The sequence below is a fragment of the Neomonachus schauinslandi genome, chromosome 1, assembly GCF_002201575.2.
Source record: "Neomonachus schauinslandi chromosome 1, ASM220157v2, whole genome shotgun sequence".
NCBI classification, from domain to species: domain Eukaryota; kingdom Metazoa; phylum Chordata; class Mammalia; order Carnivora; family Phocidae; genus Neomonachus; species Neomonachus schauinslandi.
In genome coordinates, this window is record NC_058403.1 from 154,458,632 (window position 1) to 154,477,583 (window position 18,952).

The 18,952-nt window shown below is 43.2% G+C and overlaps 1 protein-coding gene across 1 annotated transcript in view; it reads right to left on the bottom strand.

Annotated features, from left to right (window-relative positions):
- Nucleotides 1-9,054: 9,054 nt before the first annotated feature.
- Nucleotides 9,055-18,952, bottom strand: part of LOC123324039 (ferritin heavy chain-like) — a 34,265-nt gene continuing 24,367 nt past the window's right edge. Inside the window, exon 2 of the mRNA XM_044912662.1 lies at nucleotides 9,055-9,362. Coding sequence (XP_044768597.1) covers nucleotides 9,055-9,362 — 308 coding nt within the window. The remainder of the gene's footprint in view (nucleotides 9,363-18,952) is intronic.

An 18,952-nucleotide genomic window follows, 5' to 3' on the forward strand; every position in this document is an offset into this window, starting at 1 on the left:
ATGTGAACTTCAAGGAGGAACTCATGAAGGTGAAGGAGAGTGCTCTAGACAGGTGTGAAGACCCTGAGAAAAGAGTACACAGGAAGTGTTTGAGGAACTTCATGTGAACACAGTGTCTGTTTCTTGGAAAGCACAACTCAGAAAAGAGTGAGTTGAGGCTGAAGCAACGATCCAGGGCCAGAAAGATCCTTAAGACCATAGCCACAATTTCAGTCATTATTTGGAAAGTAATAACAGGTCAAAGAATGGTTTTAAGCAAAGGAGAGATATGATTAGATATGATTCAATTTTTATTTCTTTGTTTGGAAAACTACCTTGGGCTTGCAAATACAGAAAAATAATGGTGGGGAGCAAGCATCAATGAGAAGTAAGTGTTAGAGTGGTCTGGTTAGGGAAGCCAGTAGGTAGGCAAAGGCTTGGGATGGAGATGAAAGGAAGTGATATTTAGGTGGTGTTAATGGGCTTTGGCAATGGATGGGATATAAGACATAAGGGCAAGGGATGTGTCCAGAGGAAGTGCTGGTGCCATCTGGGGAAATGGAAGAAGGTTTGTGGGGGAGGGTGGGGAGACCATGAGTTTAGTCCTTGATTTGTTGTGTGTGAGGTATTTGAGCCATAGAAGTAGGAGCTGGGGACAGAGGGGCAGCTGGATATGGGGGCAGACACGGGGCAAAGTGGACTGGAGGTATATATTTGGATGTCATGGGTATGCCAACTATTGATATTTGCTTCTTGTGTAGCTGTCGTGTGCCTTAACAAGGGCAAGGTGACAACAGTTTAAGCAGCAGGCAAAGACCTCAACCCAAATCTACTTTCCTCAAATGAAATCAGTAAACATGTTAACAGCTCATGGTGTTCAAGGCTCCATCCTGGAGGCTGAGAGGGAGTTAAGGAGTATAGGATTGACACTCTAGCTGGAAAACAAGTAAGAGCCAACCCAAATAAGAATACAAACCAAAAAGCAGACCACCACGAGATGCCCTAAACAGCATGCAGTGACTGCTGAGCAAGGAAATGATAATACCTCAGTGTCCACCCTCCTGCCTCATCAGGAGCTCTGCTGCCACGTTTCTGTTTGTCACCTTTTGCCGTACAAAACAGCAAATGCCATACTCTTTCTTCCATTCCAATACCACTTCCTTCCTGTGTGCCTCTTTTCATTCCTCCTTTCCTTTCTCATACTCTATCCTTCCTCATCACCAGGCATCTAGAAGCAGAGATCTCTACCTTCTGTGTCCAGGAGGAGCATGGACTCATAGAATGTGAAAATCAAACTGTGCCTCAAGAGCATCAAATCCAGCTTTTGTTAAAATGAGTAAGAGAGGAACCCCAGGATGGGGAATCGAAGCCCTCACTCAGCACATGCACCCAATTCTGGGCATCTGGACACTCCTGTAGCCCTCTGCAACTTCTCTCTGAGGTCACCAATGTCCTCATGGCCACCTCATGGTACCCTTGGAGGCTCCATGATGATGGGTTTTCTTGCCTATCCTCCCACTTCCCTGACTCCTCTGTTATGTTCAAGACAAGCTAAATACTGCTGGCCTTGGCCCCTTCTCTGTTCTCATGTGAGACTTTCCTGGGCAATGAATGTACTAGAGTGAGCATAATGTGACTGCCCTAGTCCAATGACCTTCTCTTCAGGCAAAGTCTCCATTTCCTTCCTGAGCTCCCAGGGTTGGACTAAGGATTAAATGAGATAGCATGTGTTGGCAAGTACTGATAAAAGTGACAATAAATTTAACATCTCTTATATTAAACTAGTTACCTTTTTTTCACCTCCAGATATAAATGGAACTAAAAACTTTAGTAATTCCAGACTTTATCTCCCTTGGAAATGTCTCTCAAAATTATACTCCTATCAATTAAGAGTGTTTTCAGAATACATAATAGAAACCTCAATTTACAGGGGATTTATTATATACAATTATTTTTTTCTTACATCACAAGAAGATGAGAGGTAGGTGGTTGTAATAATCAGTTCATCTCAATCAATTGTGGACCTAGGTTCTGTCTTTCTGTGTGATGGCCTTTTCTCCTTAGGTTGCAAAAGGTTCCGCTCATGGATACAAGATGTTTGCCACAGCTCCAGGCATCCCAGCTGCACTCAAGGCAAGGTAGAAGAAGGAAGGGGCACTGCAAACAGCATCTATTCTTTCAGTTAAAATCGCATTCCTTCCCCAATAGCTTCCTGAGAGGCTCCTACTTACATACTGTTGACCAGAACTATGTCATGTGGCCCTCTATCATTAAAAAATATTCAGATTCTACCACCTCTATACTGGAGACTGGTATTGGAAAAAAGGATTGGGATTGGTATTGGGTTATCCAGCCACCAGAGTCTGCTGTTGACTCTTCTTTGTCTCTGTAACATAGAAGTCTTACATATAAGTAGATGATAGATTGATCCAATCAGTCATCATGTGCGTGTGTGTGTGTGTATGTATAATATATATTATACTATATATAATGTTTATTTTCACATATATATACATATAAATATATATTATATATATAGACACACACGTAAATATATACATATATAATAAGGTCAGGTGAGTTGAGGTTTCCACTTTAAATTTATTTATTAAGAAAAAAGGAAATTTCATCTTAAGAAAAAAAAATATTTTTATTTTTAAGTGAAAAAATTTTTTTCTTTTTTTACTGAGAATCTGTGTATTCCAGGATTTTGTGAACAACCTTGAATCCTTAAGAACTAGCAATGCAGACGTTATTGTCCCAATTTCATAGCTGGGGACTAACAAAAAAATTATTTTTCTTTTTTTACGGAGAGCCTGTGTGTTCCAGGACTTTGCGGACAATCTTGAATCCCTAAGACTAGCAATGCAGACATTATTATCCCAATTTCATAGCTGGGGACTAACGATATACTATTGCCTAGCTGTGTAGAGGTGGGTTTAGCCTTATACCTCTCAGATTTCAAAGCCAGAGGAACCCAGAATCCAGGACAAGGAATCCCCAGGAGAAAATGTACAACCCTGGGAAGAATATCTGAAACTACTGAGAACTGCTCCCTCCCAGGTGGAGGGAAATGCTGTGAAGTCAAGTTGGACATTGGTGAATTGCAAACTATGGTGCCACTGAGTAGGGACCCAGAGCAAGAAGCTTCCTTCCTAGTGTCTCTGACCTGGCCTCTCTCTGGAGAATCATCTAAAGCCCTTAAATTTCTGAGGCTTGGAGCAGAGGGTGTTTCTCATCTCAGACACATTGGAAACTTTTTTCTCTGGTGGGAAATAACTGCTCCCCTGCCAATCAAACCCAATGAGCAGAGGCCTGAATCCACACTAAATCCAACATAACTCAAGTACCAACCAAAAGGCTCTGAACTTGCCGTCTAAGTGCCAGGTGTGATACCGGATTAGATCCTACATTGTGGGGGAATAAACATTGCTAGAAAAATGGTATTGGGGCCATTAGCAATCATAGCAATATTAATTCCTCAAATTTTATTCTTGAACTGTGGTTATGTAAGAGAATGTCCTTTTTCTTAAGAGATACATGTGAAGTATTTAGGGGTCTAGCTAGGGTCTTGGTCTCTGCAATCTACTCTTAAATGTTTAGCAAAAATAAGAAAGGAATGAATAATGTATATATTTCATTTGGTTCAACCAAGAGAGAAAAAAAAGCGATAAACCAAAGTGGCAAAATGTGAACAATAGGTGAACAAAATGTAAACTCTATGCCAAAGATATATTGGAGTCCCCTGAAATATTTATAATTTTTCAGTAGGTCTTTATTTTTTCCTAAATAAAAGGTTAGTTTTTAAAGGTTCTAAGATGGAGTAACATGCTATTACGTAGTCGGCATACTAGAATGCTCAGTAGTAGAAGGGTGAAGTGATAGCAGTAATTTGCAAGTTCTGCATAGGTGTTGCCTCCCTTTCTCCATAAAGTATCCTCCAAGTAGGCGCTTGAATCCTGCCCAGATCATTTCAACATCTCCCACAAGGTTCTCAAAACCTGCATGTCTCAGAAGTGTTGCCAATGGGCTCATCTGCTAGAAGTTACCTTGACATTTGACTTATGACTTTGCCTCTTTCTCAGTTTGCTGTGAAAGACTAAGTGCTTTTCCAAACTTGGCAGAGTCCAATGGGCCTTTCACAGCAGAGTCTTTAGCTAGAGGTCCATGGCCGTGCACTTTGCCTCTGAAAGTTCCATTAGGTTTCCCCAAGCTTCCTTCCTAGAAGTTGCTCCACCTACTACCATTAATATTACATGTCTTGGCAAAGGACCTTGGAGTAAGTGCTTCTAGAAATTGGCCCATCAGGTGGCTCTTCCCTGAGGCCTTCCTCAGAGTGCATCTTCCTGAGCCTGCTGAGCTGGCGACACTGAGAAGGGGTTCACTCAGCTAAAGTGTTAAGACCCATCAGCCCAGTTGGGGGAAATTCCCAGCAGTTATCATCACCCCTATTGCATGCAGGGGTTTGGTGGGGGTGAGGTCTCCAGAACCCAGAAGGAGGGAGTTGTAGAGAGCAAGCTGTTTTGAGAGGAACTGGGACCTTTGGGAAGGGTCTAGGCCAGCCAGAAGCACCCTCAAGGAGAGGGAGACTTGACCTCATGCACCCACCCTCTCACCTCCTGTAGGGACCCCCTGCCAAACCCATCAGAAGCCAGAGGGCAAAGACCCCTTGGAGGCAAGTCCCCTGAGCACAGAGTGTGAGTCTGTAGGGACAGTTGGAATATATCTAGTATATTCCACTTCCTCACCTGTAAAATGGAAATAATAAAAATAATAATAAATGAGACAATGTAAGTAGACAGCCAATTTGGTGCCTGTTGTTTTTATTATATTCCAGAATGGAAGCCTTTATGGGAGGGCTCTTCCAAGAGGGAACTCTGTGCTTTTTGCTTTGCTTTGCCAGGAAGGAGAGAAGTCAAGAAAATCCCAGTAGAGTTGCTAATATTGCTAATTGAAATAATTTCTGATTTCAAAATTTACTACAAAGCTACAGTAGTCAAAACAGTGTGATATTGGCAGAAGGACAAACATAGTTCATTGGAGAGCTAGGAGTCCAGAAATAAGCCCTTACATTATTTTAGTCAACCGATTTTTGACAAAGGTGCCAAGACAATTCAGCCGGGGAAAGGCTTTTCAACAACTTGATATCCACATGAAAAAGAATGAATTGGGAATCTTACCTCATACTTGATACAAAAATTAACCCAAAATGAATCTAAGAATTAAAACTATAAACTCTGAGAAGAAAACATAGGTGTAAATCTTCATCATCTTGATTTAGGCAATGATTTCTTAGAACACTTAAGGCACAAGCTATCAAAAAAAAAATAGATAAATTTGACTATATCAAAATTCAAAACTTTTGTCCTTCAAAGAATACCATCAAGAAGCTGAAGACAGCCCTAAAATGGTAGAGTATATATTGCAAATCATATATCAAAAAAGGGACTAATATCCAGAATATATAAAAGACTTCTTACAACTCAACAGTCAAAAGACAAATAAGCCACTTTAAAAGTGAACAAAAGGAGGAGATTACACTAAGTGAAATAAGTCAAGCAGAGAAAGTCAATTATCATATGGTTTCACTTATTTGTGGAACATAAGGAATAGCATGGAGGACATTAGGAGAAGGAAGGGAAAAATGAAGGGGGGGAAATCGGAGGGAGAGATGAACCATGAGAGACTATGGACTCTGAGAAACAAACAGGGTTTTAGAGGGGAGGGGGGATTGGTTAGCCCGGTGATGGGTATTAAGGAGGGCACGTACTGCATGGAGCACTGGGTGTTATATGAAAACAATGGCTCGTGGATCACCACATCAAAAACTAATGATGTATTGTATGGTGACTAACATAACATAATAAAATTTAAAAAAAAAAGTGAACAAAGGGGGCGCCTGGGTGGCTCAGTCGTTAAGCATCTCCCTTAGGCTCAGGTCGTGATCCCAGAGCCCTGGGATCGAGCCCCGCATCGGGCTCCCTGCTCGGCAGGAAGCCTGCTTCTCCCTCTCCCACTCCCCCTGCTTATGTTCCCTCTCTCGCTGTGTCTCTCTCTGTCAAATAAATAAATAAATAAATAAATAAATAAGTAAATAAAATATTAAAAAAAATAAAAGTGAACAAAGGATTTGAGTAGACATTTCTACAAAGAAGATATGCAAATAGTCAAAAAACCACATAAGATGTTCAACATCATTAGTTATTAGGGAAATGCAAATCAAAACCACAGTGACATACCACTTCTCACCTGCTAGGATAGCTATAGTAAAAAAAAAAAAAACGTACAATGTCGTGTTGGCAATGATGTGGAGAAATTGGAATCCTTATAAATTGCTCGTGAAAATATAAAATGGTACAGCCTCTGTGGAAAACCATTCAGCAGTTCCTCACCAAGTTTAATATGGAGTTACCATATGACCCAGCAATTTCACTCCTGGGTATATACCCAAGAAAAAGGGAACATGTCCACACAAAAACTTGTACACAAAGAGTCATATTGTCATTATTCATAACAGCCAAAATGTGGAAACAACCCAAATGTCCATCAGCTGATAAAATGATATACTAAATGTGGTTTATCCATACAATGGATTATCACCGAGTGCTCCCCACACAAAAATAAAGTATTAATACATGCTACAACATGGATGAGCCTTGAAAACATTATGCGAAGTGAAAGGAACCAGACACAAGAAGCCATAGGCTACATGATTCCATGTGTATGAAATGTCAAAAATAGGCAAATTTATAGAGGCAGAAAGTAAATTAGTGGTTTCTAGAGGATAGAAGGAGGAGTAAATGGGGAGTGACTGCTAATGGATACAGGGTTTCATGGTGGTTTTTTTTTAAGATTTTATTTATTTATTTGAGAGAGCGAGAGAGAGAGAGAGAGAGAGAACAAGCACGGGGAAGGGCAAAGGGAGAGGGGGAAAACAGACTCCCTGCTGAGCAGGGATCCTGGAGGCAGGACTTGATCCCAGGACCCTGGGATCATGACCTGAGCTGAAGGCAGATGCTTAACTGACTGAGCCACCCAGGGGCCCCAGGATTTCGTTTTTGAGGTGATAAAAATGTCTGGAAGTGGATCATGATGATAGTTGTGCAAGCTTGTAAATATGCTAAAAACCTCCAATTGTATACTTTATTTATTATTTTTTTTAAGATCTTATTTTTATTTATTTGACAGAGAGACAGTGAAAGAGGTGGGAGAGGGAGAAGCAGGCTTCCTCCTGAGCAGGTAGCCTGATGTGGGGCTCGATCCCAGGACCCTGAGATCATGACCTGAGCTGAAGGCAGAGGCTTAACTACTGAGCCACCCAGGTGCCCCCAATTGTACACTTTAAAATGGTGAATTTTATGGTATGTGAATTATATCTCAATAAAGCCATTTTTAAAAGAAATCAATGGGCAAGTTGATATAGGGGAAAAGAGAATTAATGGATAAAAAGATAGAGTTGAGATAACCACCCAGAAATTACACAGAGAGAAAAAGTGATGGAAAATATGAAAGAAAAATTTAGAGATATCAGTAGGACCGACATAACTTCAAGGAGAATACAGAATGGAGAAGAATCAGGTTCAAAGACATAAAGAATTAAAGTTCTTAGATTGAACTTTATATCTCAGATTAAATACAAATACAAATAAATACAAATAAAGTCCCGTCTTGTTATAATCTATTTGTATTTGATACACTGCAGTGCATCAAATACAAATAGATTGTCCTAAAAGCGGCTAGAGGTAAGGGAAGGTTGCTGTCAATGTGCTGGCTATCCCTTTGGACGTAGGCTTCTTAGGAGAATTATGCTTGCCCAAAGACAAAGGGATACCCTTTAAAACGCCGAAGGAGAAGAACTCTCCAACCAGACTTCTGGTTGCTTTATGCGAGCTAAACTATGACTCAAGAAGGCCAACAAAGCCATAGATGCATGCTGAAATAAAAACTAAAGCCTACACTTCAGCAGGACAAGAAAAGTGAACCTGGAATCGTGGACTGGAAGAACCATTAAGGAGCAAAGAATTGGTTAAGTGTTGGCAAATCTAGACAAATACTCTGCATGTGACCTGTGTGTGATCCTTTTGGGGTGATGGGTCGCTCTATCCACTTGCACTGGCAGTAAGAATTTGAGTATGGTTTTCATTGGTTTTATTTGTGGCCTATATATGATGTGAGGCCTACATTTTTGCAAACAATATTAGTTTCTTTCTCCCTCAGTCTTGGGCAGAGTATCTCCCCAAAGACCCTAAGCTCCATGAGAATGGAAATTGTGTCTACCTTTCTCATCTGTGCCTCCCCTATTCCAGGGTGGGGAACTTAGTATGTGCTCCATGAACTTTCGTTGAATGAATACATGAACTTGATCAATGCATACAGTCTTGAGTTCGTTGTCTGCCTTTTGTCACTTTCACCTTTCTTGCTCTGCCGCTGTACTTATGTCAGGTGCCCCTCCAGGAGAACACCTTCTCACTGAGCTCTGACTCACCACGCCTGGCTGTCCCTCTGTGGATATTCCATCCTCCCCGCCCCGCCCCCCGACCCACCAGGCCTCCTGACGGCTCCCCCAGGTGGATGCCCTCACACTGGCCTGGGCTCTGGTGCTCTTCTGGGTGGCCATGGCTTCCTCAGGCATGGCCACCTACTTGCTTTGCCCCATCTAATGGCTGCAGGGTGAGTTGTATTTTGAGAAAGGAAGGGAAAAACAGGAAGAGAAGGCTAGAAAAGGGGGAAGTGAACGGAGGAGGAGGACAAGCTATTTTTCATTTTTTAATCAATCCTGTCTCTTTCACAAAAACTATTTTTTGGCTTGAATCAATCTATTTTATTCATGTGGTTCCGGCTACCCCTGCAGCCTCTCTGGAATTGCCCCTACTCTAGCCTTCTGAAATTCTAGTCATTCTTTTTTTGGGGGGGGTGGGTACCAAATTACTTTATTTGAAGAATGGTACAAATGAAAGAAGTTAAGTAGATGTTTTGGTACAACTTATAGAAAAGGTAAAGGTAACCCCAACATGCATGCACTGCCTTGGTGACCAGGGAAGTCACCCCTGTGGCTATGGGAAGACAGCCTAAGGCTTAGCTCTCACTATCACTGTTTCCCAAGGTGTGCTTGTCAAAGAGATACTCTGCCATGCCAGATTTGGGAGCCCCCATCTTGCACAGGTTGGTTATGTGGTCACCCAATTCTTTGATGGATTTCACCTGCTCATTCAGGTAATGAGTCTCAATGAAGTCACACAAATGGGGGTCATTTTTATCAGTGGCCAGTTTGTGCAGTTCCAGTAGTGACTGATTCATGCTCTTTTCCAAGTGTAATGCACACTCCATTGCATTCAGCCCGTTCTCCCAATCATCACTGTCTGGTTTCTTGATACCCTGACATTCTTTAACACAGAGGACAAATGTCTCTCTGGGGCCTCCTCTGATCTCTCTCTCACACACACACACACGTACACACATACACATGTACACACATACCTGCACACTAACAGAACTGTTCACTAGATAACCTGAGTTCCTATAGCACTGTGCACAGCATCTGTCATAACACTTAAGAAATTATATGAATGGTTGATTGTTGATGCAGTCGGTTAAGCATCTGCCTTTGGCTCAGGTCATGATCCCAGGGTCCTGGGATGAGTCCCACGTCGGGCTCCTTACTCAGCAGGGAGTCTGCTTCTCCCTCTGCCCCTCCCCGACCATGCTTGTGCTCTCTGTTCTCTCTCTCTCTCTGAAGTAAATACATAAAATCTTTAAAAAAAGGTCAGAAGTCCTCCTTTGCTAGCACTCTGCACAGGCTGACATGTAGCAAGTGCCATATGAACTGTCCAGTTGCTTTGGCACATACATGCCATCTTGGTGTTGGAGAGCAGGCAGAGTTTCAGGTAATCCTTGAGTAGTAGCAGTTTTTTTTTTTCAATTTATTTAAACATTTCTGGGCAGCTTACAGATAGCAACCATTTTATTCTAGACTCAGATACATTCTATAGGACAATAGGGGGCTGATTCAACCCAATCTTACGGCGACTACTAACAACTACCAGAAATTTACCCACAGCATTCTCACGAGAACTCCAACACTCCGCAGCAAATTAATTACTATGGCTCATCAGCAAAAATCTATGCATTTTCAGCCTCTGTTAGATTATAAATAAATTAACATGACAAGATTTTCAATTCAGAAAACAATGCCAAAATATAAAGAATTGCATAAAGCAACCCAAGTGCAATTAGAAAGGAAGAATCGAATGCACCCCACAGGAATCTCTCTAACCCTGAATTCCTGCAGAGGGAAGATACCCAAGTGTTCAGCATTGGAGCTAATTTAAATGTCTATCCTGTAATTTTAAATTCAGAAACTCAGGTTGCCCTGGTATTCCTTGCTTAGCAGGCTCAGAGAACTTGTCATCTTCCATCACTTGTGTTTAGTTTCACAGTTAAATATATACACCAGAAGCAACCCTCCACCCTCTTTTATTTCCTTCTTTCCCTTTCTCTCTCCCTCCTCAGATAGCACTGGGTTGGGTGGGCCTGGCTCTGTTCCAAGTTTCACTGAACATCTGGAACAATTTTTCTATTGTTCTTTATCTGAGTTTGAAAAACCACAAATGACTTTGCTAAGCACCATTTTCCCTTAATTTTTAAACCTACCCAGATTTCAGATGTATTTATTTCTCATGCTTCTGATTTGTGTATACCTTACTCTTCAAAGTGCATTTTGTTTTTTACGCCTTTTTTATGAGCCATTTTCTACCCAAGATGGTTGGGCAATCTTTGCAGTCTTTGTCAGCATCTTGTAACCATTTTTGTCTTCCTGGAAAGTGGATTACTGACAGAGTAAAGGAATAGGTATCAGGAACCACAGTACTCACACCCCCTCCCTGTAACATCACCCAAGAAAAGCTGATCGTCAGTCCACATCCTGAAACCATGAGGTAAATGAATGTGTACACTTGGCAAAGAGACCCCGCTAGACACGAAACAGGTTATTAGTGCTTGGTCATAATGTATGTAGAGAAACTAGAAGGTTCAGTGAAAGGATTTTTATACACATGATGAAAGTATACATCACAAACATGCTTACTGAATTTTTTTTTTAAAAAAAACATTTTTGCAGTGGTAAAACATGCATAACATAAAATTTATGATTTTAACCATTTTCAAGTGTGTAAGTCTGTAGCATTAAGTGCCCATCACACTATCAATCTCCAGACATTTTCATCACCCCCAACTGAAACGCTGTACCCATCAAATACTAACTCCTTAGTCCTCCCAGCCCCCAGCCCCTGGGAACCACCATTCAACTTTCTGTCTCTATGTATTTGACTATTCCAGGTACTTCATATGACTGGAATCATATAATATTTGTTCTTTTGTGTCCAGCTTATTTTACTTAGCATAATACATTCAGGTTTCAACCATGTTTTAAAACTTCATTCCTTTTTAAGGCTGAATAATATTCCATTGTATGGTTGTTTATCAGTTAATTCATCAATGGACATTTGAGTTGTTTCCACCTTTTAACTATTATGAATAATGTCTGTACAAGTCTCTGCTCTTAATTCTTTGTGGTATATACCTAGGAGTAGAATTGCTGGGTCATATAGTAATTTTATTTTTATTTTTTTAAGTAGGTTTTTAAAGATTTTTATTTATTTATTTAACAAAGATAGAGAGCACAGGTAGGCAGAGTAGCAGGCAGAGGGAGAGGGAGAAGCAGGCTCTCTGTTGAGCAGGGAGCCGGATATGAGGCTCGATCCCAGGACTCTGGGATCATGACTTGAGCTGAAGGCAGCCGCTTAACTGACTGAGCCACCCAGGCGCCCCAGTAATTCTATTTTTAATGTTTTGAGGAACCACCATACTGTTTTCCATAGCAGCTGCACTGTTTGACATTCTTACTAGCAATGCTAAATGATGCTTTTAACTGCCTACATTACTGATGCCAATGTAACCCAACAAGAATATGAGGGACTCAGGAGAAGGGACAGGGGCCAAGGTGGCTAATGCATCACCTTTGTATTCAGGATGTCTGTCATTAAAGAAATAGCCCTATAAGTGAGAATAAAATTTGAGGTTTCAGAAAGCTTTAGTGAAACTAAGGAACCCATTAAATTTTCAGCAAGTATGAATTTTTGGGCACCCAGAACCCTCTTCTAATATATTGTTGTCAGACTTTCACAGCCAAATACAGAGGTGTTCTGGCTAGATTGCATTGCATTTTTGTTGTATTTGTATATCCAATAATCATATCCCAGCTAAATTTCCCTGCTTGTGCACTCTGTTCCTTGACAATTAAGCCACCTGGTAAACTTTTGTGTCCGGTTAGGAAGCATCCCATCCCTCAAATAGCAAGTAGCCCATGGCATCACACCCAGGTTCTCCTTCAGATTTCTTCTTTCTTCTCACCAGCAGAAAGGGCAGTGCTAACGTCCCGTCCTGTGGGAGCCCCCAGGCTGGCCCACATATTCTCCATCTCTGACAGGATCCTCCTCAGTGGGACCAGCTGACAAATGGGAGGAGCAAAATGAACTTCCCAGTCAAGCTTCAAATGGGTTTGCAGAACAAGCTCATCTCTACATCTGGCTCTGCATAATGGCTCTCCCCATCATCACCACCGATACCTTGTCGTACCTCACCCCAGCCAGATCCTCTGGACTAGGAACAGACTCCTGTATGACTGGGGCAGAGAGGGTATGAAAAGTGTCCTCAGACAGAGAGAGCACCTGGGAGGGACCCCACCAGCCAAACAGTGTTTGAATCAAGGACAGGCCCAAGTCCCTACATATGATATCCAAGTGTCCCCAGTCCATACACTGTGGGCTGTACTGGTGACCCTTACGGCACCTGCCGGAACTATGGTCAACTCCCCTCCTCAGGAATGTGCAGTTCTAGTTTGGATTAGTTTTTCTTGTGAGGGGCTGGGGGAGGGGTGTCATGTAACCCGCAGACAGATGAGCCTTGCAGACTGTAAACTGGGCCAGGGTGGCCCGTTTCAAAGGCATTGAGGAGGGAGCCAAGAAAACAAAGAGGCAATTTCCTCCAGCCACATCACAGAAATTCTAGGCAGGTTGCATCCAAACGATTGCAAAGAGCTTGGAAAACTCCAGGCCACAGGCAAACCACAGCCACAAATAATTACACCCCCACAGTATCAGGGTGAGGAGGGTTTCCCACGGTCTCAGGGCGAGAGCTCCCAGCTCAGCGTGTGGTCCCCAAGCAAGGCCAGAAAGTCAGGGTGGAAGTGACTGGAAATTAGATCGGACCCTGGGAGAAAGGGGACAGTCGGTCAGACGCTGAATAGCATCACGAGAACCAGGGAGGCTGGGGACCAGGCAACAGGCAGAGATGCGGGGAGACCCCATGAGGACCACACGTGGAATGTAGGAAAGAATATCACTTTGGGGTCTGCCAGACATGAGTTCACATCCCAGCTGTGCTACTGTCCTCTTTTGAGATCCTTCCCCACCCCAACTGATGTTTCTTGGACTTATCTCCCAAATCAACTACTTGAATCCAACTCCTCCTTTCAGAGTCTCTGCATGTGGGTGGTGGGGAAGTGAGGGGAAAGTGAAAGATATGGAGGGAGTTATCCAGCAGTTAGCACTGTGGGAAAGGGGGCACAGAGCTGTTCCCAGCGAGAGGCGAGGGGGCTGGAGTATGTGTCTACCAACACCCTTCCATCATCAGTTGAGGCTGTTAACTCTCTGGCACTTCAGCTTGTCCCCTGTGCCTTGGGAAATGGAGCACCTAGATAGGAAGTTCAGGGGCTTTGCCACAGGCAGATCAGTGTGGAAAGGTGGAGGGGAAACAGGTAGGGTTCCAGTAGCATCTGCTGCAGCCACTTACTGCCCTCTGGGACTTTGGGCAACCCGTATCACATCTCTAAGCTCTGGTCTCAGCATGCATAGTACAGACAAACCCACCTTCTTCCAAGGAAAGTGGGTCCTGTTCAATGGGAGGCCCTTTGTTCTGCCAATAACCTCTTAGCCTTGGTTTTGCTTCTTGGGTGTGGAGGCAACAGTGTCCGGCTATATTACCTTGCAGTGCAGAGAGAGGACTGCTGAGAGCTCCTGGGGGATCGGGAGGGAATGGGTGTGGGAGGAGAGGTGATAGGACGAAAGAGGGGAGGCCAGAGAGAGGGCAAAGGCACGTGATCCCTGCAGCCCAGAGTCTGCAGTGAAGTCTGCAGAACTTGAGAAGAGTCCGGTGTGGATGGATCTGTCAGGCACTCGTGAGGGGCTGGTTCCATCACTAAACTGGTGTGAGGACAAGTAGGGACAGCAGCTGTGAATGGGTGAGCCACGCACAGAAGCCTGAGAGCTCCTAGGGACTGGTGGTGATTCTAGGAAGTGCTTTGGATCTCTCTAGACTGTGGAGTTGGTGGTGTCCATGTCCCCTCAAAGCAGCTTGTGAAATAAGGACTCAGGTGCATGTGGCTTGCTCGGGGAGGTGATCCAGAGATGGGAGTGTGTTAATGGGTGGGTCTCTGCTGTGGTCAAATGGGGGTTCACCCTGCCAGGAACTCTCTTAGGAACTATGTAAACTGTGTACAACCACCTCAGGGTTGTCCAGGAAGACTAGAAAGCTGGCTTTATTTACAGACGCCCCAGTTCAGGTGAGAGGTGCCCCTTGGGCGTGAAACCCCCACATTTGCAGGCTGCCATGCCCAGGCTGAGCAAGTCCCTGTGCTGCCAGGGAAGACCTCAGTTAGGGAGCAGGAAGATGCAGACACTGGGAGTGGTAGCTGTCACATGTGGGGACGCCTCTCAGCAGCATGTGAACCCTGAAGTGGGCGGTGGGAACCTGCAGCTTCTGTTAGCTTCATCTACCTAGAGCTCTGAGGGCAACAGCATGTGGGGCACAAAGATCAGCGAAGGTGTCTGGAGGCTGGTGGCTCTTGGTGACAGGTGAAGCCAGAGCCACAAAATGTTCAGGAATTCCAGCAGGCAGGCAGGCAGGGGCTGCATGGAAGTCTGGCCATACATGGGGAAAGGACTGCAACCCCCAAGCAGACCAGCAAGGATTCCTGATCCTTTTCCCTATTTTTTTTCTTTAATCCATTTAGAGTTTATTTTTGTGAGTGGTATAAGTTTTGTTCTTTCGCATGTGGACATCCAGTTTTCCCAATACCATTTATTAAAGAGATCATTCTTCACCTATTGTATGTTCTTGGCATCCCTGTTGAAGATAACTTGATTGCATATGCATAGGTTTATCTCTGGGCTCTCTCCTCGATTCCTAGGAATCTTGTTCTGTATATCTGTTTATATGCCAGTGCCATGTGGTTTTGATGATTATAGCTTTGCGATGTTGAAGTGAGAAGATATGATGCCTCCAGCTTTGTTCTTTTTGCTCAAGATTACTTTAGCTAATCAGGGCTTTTGTGGTTCCATAAGAATTTTAGGATTAAAAAAATTCTGTGAAAAATGGCATTATAATTTTGATAGAGATTGCACTGAGTCTGTAGATCACTTTGGATAGTACGGACATTTTAACAATATTAATTCTTCCAATCCCAAAACATGAAATATCTTTTAAGTTGTTTCTTTCTTCTTCACTTGGTTTCATCAATGTCTTATCAATGTACAGGGCTTTCACTTTCTTGGTTAAATCTATTCCTAAATATTTTATTGTTTGTGATACTATTATAAACAGGAATGCTTTCCTAATTTTTCTTTCAGATAGTTTGTTGTTAGTGTATAGAAACACAACTAATTTTTGAATGTTAATTTTTTTAATCCTGCAAATTTACTGAATTCATTTATTACCTCTAACAGCTCTTTAGTGGAATCTTTGGGGTTTTATATATATATAAGATAAGGTCATCAGACAGAGATAATTGTATGTCTTCCTTTCCAATTTGGACGCTTTTTTTTTTCTTTTTCTTGCCTAATTGCTGTGGTAGTACTTCCATTACTATGTTGAATAAAAGTGGCAAGAGTGGGCGCCTGGGTGGCTCAGTTGTTAAGCGTCTGCCTTCGGCTCAGGTCATGATCCCAGGGTCCTGGGATCGAGCCCCGCATCAGGCTCCCTGCTCGGCGGGAAGCCTGCTTCTCCCTCTCCCACTCCCCCTGCTTGTGTTCCTGCTCTCGCTATCTCTCTCTCTGTCAAATAAATAAATAAAATCTTAAAAAAAAAAGAAAAAGTGGCAAGAGTAAGCATTCATATCTTGTTCCTGATGTTCCTAGTTCCTCTTTTCACTGTTGAATATGATGATAGTTATGGACTTGTCATATATGGCCATTATGTTTTTCACACAATTTTTTGAGAGTTTTTATCATGAAAAGATGTTAAATTTTGTCAAATGGATTTTCTGCATATATTGAGAGGATCATATGATTTTTATCACTCATTCTGTTAAGGTATCCTTCATTCTGTTCATTGGTTTGTGTGTGTTGAACCATTCTTACATCCCAGGAATAAATCCCCCTGAATCATAGTGTATGATCCTTTTAATGTGCTCTTAAATTTGGCTTGCTCTTATTTTGTTGATGATTCTTGTATCTGTGTTCATCAAGGATATTGGCCTAGAATTTTCTTTTCTTGTAGTGTCCTTATCTGGCTTTTGTATCAAGGTAATACTGGCCTCATAAGTTTGGAAGTGTTCCTTCCTTTTTTATTTTTATTTTTTAGAGAAGTTTGAAAAGGATTGGTATTACCATAGGACCAGTGAAACCATCTCGTTCTGTGCTTTTATTTGTCAGGAGATTTTTGATTACTCATTCAATCTCCTTCCTTGCTATTGGTCTGTCCATCCTTAGTTATTTTTAAAGAAAATAAACATTGAATTCAGGGGAAAAATTAGAACTGTGAGCAACTATATCCATCAGGAATAAGTTAGTCTGTAACAAGAGACTCAAAGCAACATGGCTTAGACAAGATAAAAGGTTATTTCTTTCTCAGGTAAAAGGCTGGAGCTTTTTAGTTGGGGACTTATATGGTGAGCTCTCCTACAAAGTCTACAGGGTCCTTCCAGCTCCCTGCAGTGCCACTCCAGTGTGGTTCAAGCAGGTGACCTTCACTCCCCATTCCAGGCACAAGATGGAAGAAGAGACCAAGAGAAAAGGGAGAAGGACAGAGGACATGCACAGCTCTTCTGAAGGAAGGCTTCCTTCCTTAATTGCCATACCACCAATTTCGTTACATCCTATTATCCAGTCTGAATCTTATGACGATACCCGTCTTCAGGAGAAGCTGGAAGCATAGTCTGTTTTCTTTCTTTCTTTTTTTTAAGATTTTATTTATTTATTTGACAGAGGCACAGCGAGAAAGGGAACACAAGCAGGGGGAGTGGGAGAGGGAGAAGCAGGCTCCCCGCAGAGCAGGGAGCCCGATGCAGGGTTCGATCCCAGGACCCTGGGATCATGACCTGAGCCGAAGGCAGACGCTTAACGACTGAGCCACCCAGGCGCCCCATAGTCTGTTTTCTGTGTGACCATGTGCCCAGCTAGAAATCCTCTTACTGAGGATGCAGCCCACCCGGGTTGAAGCAAACTTTGCTGGTCACCTTTCAGTTGCGGATACTTAGCCAAAAGTGGTTAAGTGCACATGGAGGACACAAAATATATTGCATATATGTTCTGAGCAATGAACTACTACGCACTCCCATGTCCTCCCGTCTCACAGGACAGGCTCATCCTTGCAGCAGTTACGACTGGTGCCCCGGCCCCTCCCTTCTGCCCTCCTGAGTTCACCGGCAGCTGTGAGGGACCATTTCTGCCTGACAGCTGCCACATCTGGTGGACACGTGACTCCTCCTCCCTACCTGACACTTTCTCCAGCACATGAGACCTTGCTCCACCACAAGCAGGCACGAGTGACATTTGGAGACATTAATATGCCTGGAGTGACCCTCAAAAGAAGGACCTAAGATTCAGTGGGTTCATGGCCCAGGCTCCCCAGCCTACAGCGGGAGAATTCGGAGGGTGTTCATCGTGGTGTCTCAGACTGCCCCAGCAGGACTGATGCCAGCCTGGTGGTCAGTAGTTGTCACACCCATTACTGTTACTTTCTCTCTCCCATTGCCCCCACTATGTTATCCAAATAAACTCCCTGCACCCAGGGCCTTATCTCAGGGTCAGCTTTTGGAGGAACCCAAACAAAGACACATGCCTTTGCATGCCTTCCCTGTGGTCACCTAGGTAGTGGCTAAATCAGAATTCAAACTCAGATCTCTAGACTTTTAGGTCAAGTATTTTTTCCACAGTGCCAGAACAAGAACATGGGAACATTTTAAAAACCACTACTCTATCAACAAATTGCAATTCTGAAATTGTTGACCTGATTTCGGAATCAAATCCTAGGCCCACAAAGAGTGAATGGAGTAGATGGACATGCAATGAAGACTCAGTCTACGTATTAAAGATAATAACCAGGACTGGTTTTGCTAATGAATGGGGCCTGTGCCTCCTCCTGGTCGGTAATTCTGGGGACAGCTGTTTGATTTGATTTATTGTGTTTTTCAATAAAAGGATGCTGTGGTGAGGGGGAGGAGCTCAGCTCTGGTAAACCCTGGAGACTGTGCACCCTAAGGCCAGGACAGAAAGAGACATTTTGGGGAACTGCCTAGGGCCATTCTTGACCTCAACTGACCCTGTGGCACAGAAGGTGGGCACAGCCAGCCTCCCACAGCCAAATGCTGCCATCCACTGCCTGTCAAACACATATGCAGGTAAACTGAGGCAAATGACTGAGAACTTCCCAGGATTCTGGGGTTGGAGTCCTGCAGAGCAAAGGAGCAGGTGAAGGGGGTGAAAATCAGATGGGGCCAGATGGAGAGCCTGGTGACCATGGCCCTGAGATTCTGCCCCCTGTTCTGTCCCAAGCTGGCATCTCCTCAGCTCCTGCATCCCTGGCTCTGGATTATTGCTCATGAGCTGCAGCTTATCTGATTTGCCCCAATCAGATTCGGTACCTCCAGCATTAAGAAGAAGAAGAAGAAGAAGAAGAAGAAGAAGAAGAAGAAGAAGAA